At 79.8% G+C, this 2,500-nt stretch overlaps 1 protein-coding gene and 1 non-coding gene across 2 annotated transcripts in view; one reads left to right on the top strand and one right to left on the bottom strand.

The window, feature by feature from the left end:
- The window catches only part of LOC135286310 (basic proline-rich protein-like), a 4,621-nt gene extending 2,756 nt beyond the window's left edge, over positions 1–1,865 (top strand). Inside the window, exons 4-5 of the mRNA XM_064399425.1 lie at positions 1–122; positions 482–1,865. The exon at positions 1–122 is cut by the window's left edge and continues 764 nt beyond it. Of these exons, the coding sequence (XP_064255495.1) occupies positions 1–122; positions 482–1,865 (1,506 nt within the window). The remainder of the gene's footprint in view (positions 123–481) is intronic.
- On the bottom strand, positions 107–259 carry LOC135286424 (5.8S ribosomal RNA). The gene has a single exon (XR_010350746.1). It is a non-coding gene; the product is annotated as a 5.8S ribosomal RNA (ribosomal RNA).
- Positions 1,866–2,500: the final 635 nt, after the last annotated feature.

Below are 2,500 nucleotides of genomic sequence, written 5' to 3' on the forward strand. Positions count from 1 at the left end.
GGCACCGGCCGGCCGCCGCCGCCGCCGCCCACCGCGGGCAACGGGCCTGCGAGGCGACCCCAGCCGCGCCGCCGGGGTGGCCCCCGGACGGCGATTGATCGTCAAGCGACGCTCAGACAGGCGTAGCCCCGGGAGGAACCCGGGGCCGCAAGTGCGTTCGAAGTGTCGATGATCAATGTGTCCTGCAATTCACATTAATTCTCGCAGCTAGCTGCGTTCTTCATCGACGCACGAGCCGAGTGATCCACCGCTAAGAGTTGTCTGGCTTTCGGCACCGACCCCGCACGCGCGGAGGGGCCGGGACCGCTCACGCCGAGCGGCCCCTTTCTCTTGCGCCGAGGACGCGCGGGCGCGCGGCCTGGCTTCGACCGTACGAGCACAAACAAACGGAGGAAAAAAAAAAAAAAAGGCCCACGGAACGCTCCGAAGGCCGGCGAAAAGGCGGGGGGACCCGCGCCCCCGACCGCCTCCCCCCGCAAAGGGAGACGCCGCCTCGTGTGCCGTTCTTCGGAGGCGGCCCAGGCGCCCGGGCTCGGCCCGGCCTCCGCGCGGAGGGCCAGCACGGCGCGCGACGGACCGCGGGGGGCACGGCGGCCCGCCCGACCTCGATTGCACGGGACGACACACACGCACACGCGGCCGGGGGCACGACGGCCGTCGGCCCCCGCACGCGCCGGCTCCCCTTCGCCGCGCCGCGGCGCGGCCGGCTCTCCCCAGCGGCCTTGCAACGCTCGAGACGGCACGCGCCGACGACCGCACCGCCGGCGCGCCCCCCGCGGGAACCGCTCCCGTCGGAAAGGCCAGCGACCGGCGGCCGCACCCCGTCGCCGGTGCCGGAGGCGGACGCCACCGAGACCCGAGCCGGCGCCGCGGGTGCCCGAGGCCGGCCGGGCGGCGGACCCGCCGCCGCCGCGGCCGCCCTGCCGGGCCCACCGCAGCCGCGTCGCGCCGTCGGGGCCCCTTCCCCCGGGCACGCGCCCGGCGGAAGGCGTACGGCGCCGAGCCGGGGGGCAACGCCCGCTCGCCGCGCTCCCACGCGGAGACCGGGCGGGGAAGCGCCCCCGCGGCTGCCCGCACGCCCTCCCTTCGGCCCACACGCGGCCGGGAAGGGCGACGGGAACGCGACGGGTGAGGCCCGGGCCGGGACGGCCGACGGCGCCGGAGGGCGCCGCCCGGCAGGCCGCCCCCGCCCCCCCGGGCGGGAGGGGGGGACACTCGCCGAGCGGCGACGCCGCCGCTCGGCACGGGGCCGCCCGCGCTCGCGGGCCTCCGCCGACGGAGGCACCGCCGAGCGCTCGCCCCAGACGGGGTGGGGGGGCGGTCGGGCCGGGGACGTCCGGCGGACGGCGCCGCCGGTGCGTTCGAGGAGAAGGCCGTCGAGGGGAGAGGCACGGCCGCGCCAAGGAGAGAGCGGCCAAGGAGAGAGCGCGGCGGGCGCCGGCGGCCGCAACCCCGCGGCTGAGGAAAGGCAGAGAGCGCGCGCTCTCTGCCGGCATCGCCCCGGTTTCGAGGGGAGCGGGTCGGCCGGCCCCGCGGCACGACCACGCGCCGCGGCCTCTCCGCCGAGGCCGGGCCGCAGAGAGGGGGGGGCAGGGCGCCCCTCCCCGGCGCGGCGCGGTTACCCGCCGCCCGCGCGCGCGGCGGAGACGACGGCGGCGGCGGGCGCGCGGCCGGTGGCAACGGACACCACCGCAGGGGATCGGCGGGAGCGGCTCCCCACCCCTCAGTGGCGCCGCGCCACCGCCCGGCGCACGCCTGCCGCCGCCGGCACCGCCGCCGCCGCCGCGGCGGGGCGCGCCGAGCCGCCCGAGTCTTTAAACCGCCGCCCGGCCCGGCGGGCCCCTTTCGGCCCCCGCGGCGTTTGACGACGCCGAGGGAACCTGGGGACCCGCCGAGGCGCGGAGCGCTAGGTACCTGGCCCTGGGGCGAGGGAGACGACCTGCATGGCCCCGCCGGGGTGCCTCTCCCGCTGCCGCCCTCGGGGGAGCGTCCACCGGCGGGGGCGCGCCCGACATCTGCCGCCACCACCGCGGCGTCCTTCTCGGGGCCCGGGGTCTCCCTCAGTAGCCCGGCGCTGCGCCCGAGAGGACGACCGCGGCTCGGGCCGCCCCGCCGGCGCGGAGACGCGGCCCGACCACCGAGCACGCTCGGCCGACCCCGCCGGGAGGCCGCGGCGCCGGCGACGGGACGACCGAAGCCGCCACCGCCGCCGCCGCCGCCGCACCAGCCCGGCGGCGGGTCGCACGCGAGGGGAGCGCGCACGCGCCCCGGAACGCCCGGGGGCTCGGCCCTTGGAGTTCCTCCGCTGCGCGAGGGGCCGCTGGGCCCGAGAGCGGGATTTCGCCGGCCGGCGAAAGGCCCGCTCCCCGGTGCGGGAAGGGCCGGAGGAGCCGCCTCCTCCGGGCCCCGAAGGCGGCCTCGCCACCCGGTCCCTCGCCGGTCGCCATCGGCCGCCGACGAGTGCGACGGCCGGACGGCCGGCCGTCGCTCGACGGGCGAA

The sequence above is a fragment of the Passer domesticus genome, chromosome 26 (genome assembly GCF_036417665.1).
Source record: "Passer domesticus isolate bPasDom1 chromosome 26, bPasDom1.hap1, whole genome shotgun sequence".
NCBI lineage: Eukaryota > Metazoa > Chordata > Aves > Passeriformes > Passeridae > Passer > Passer domesticus.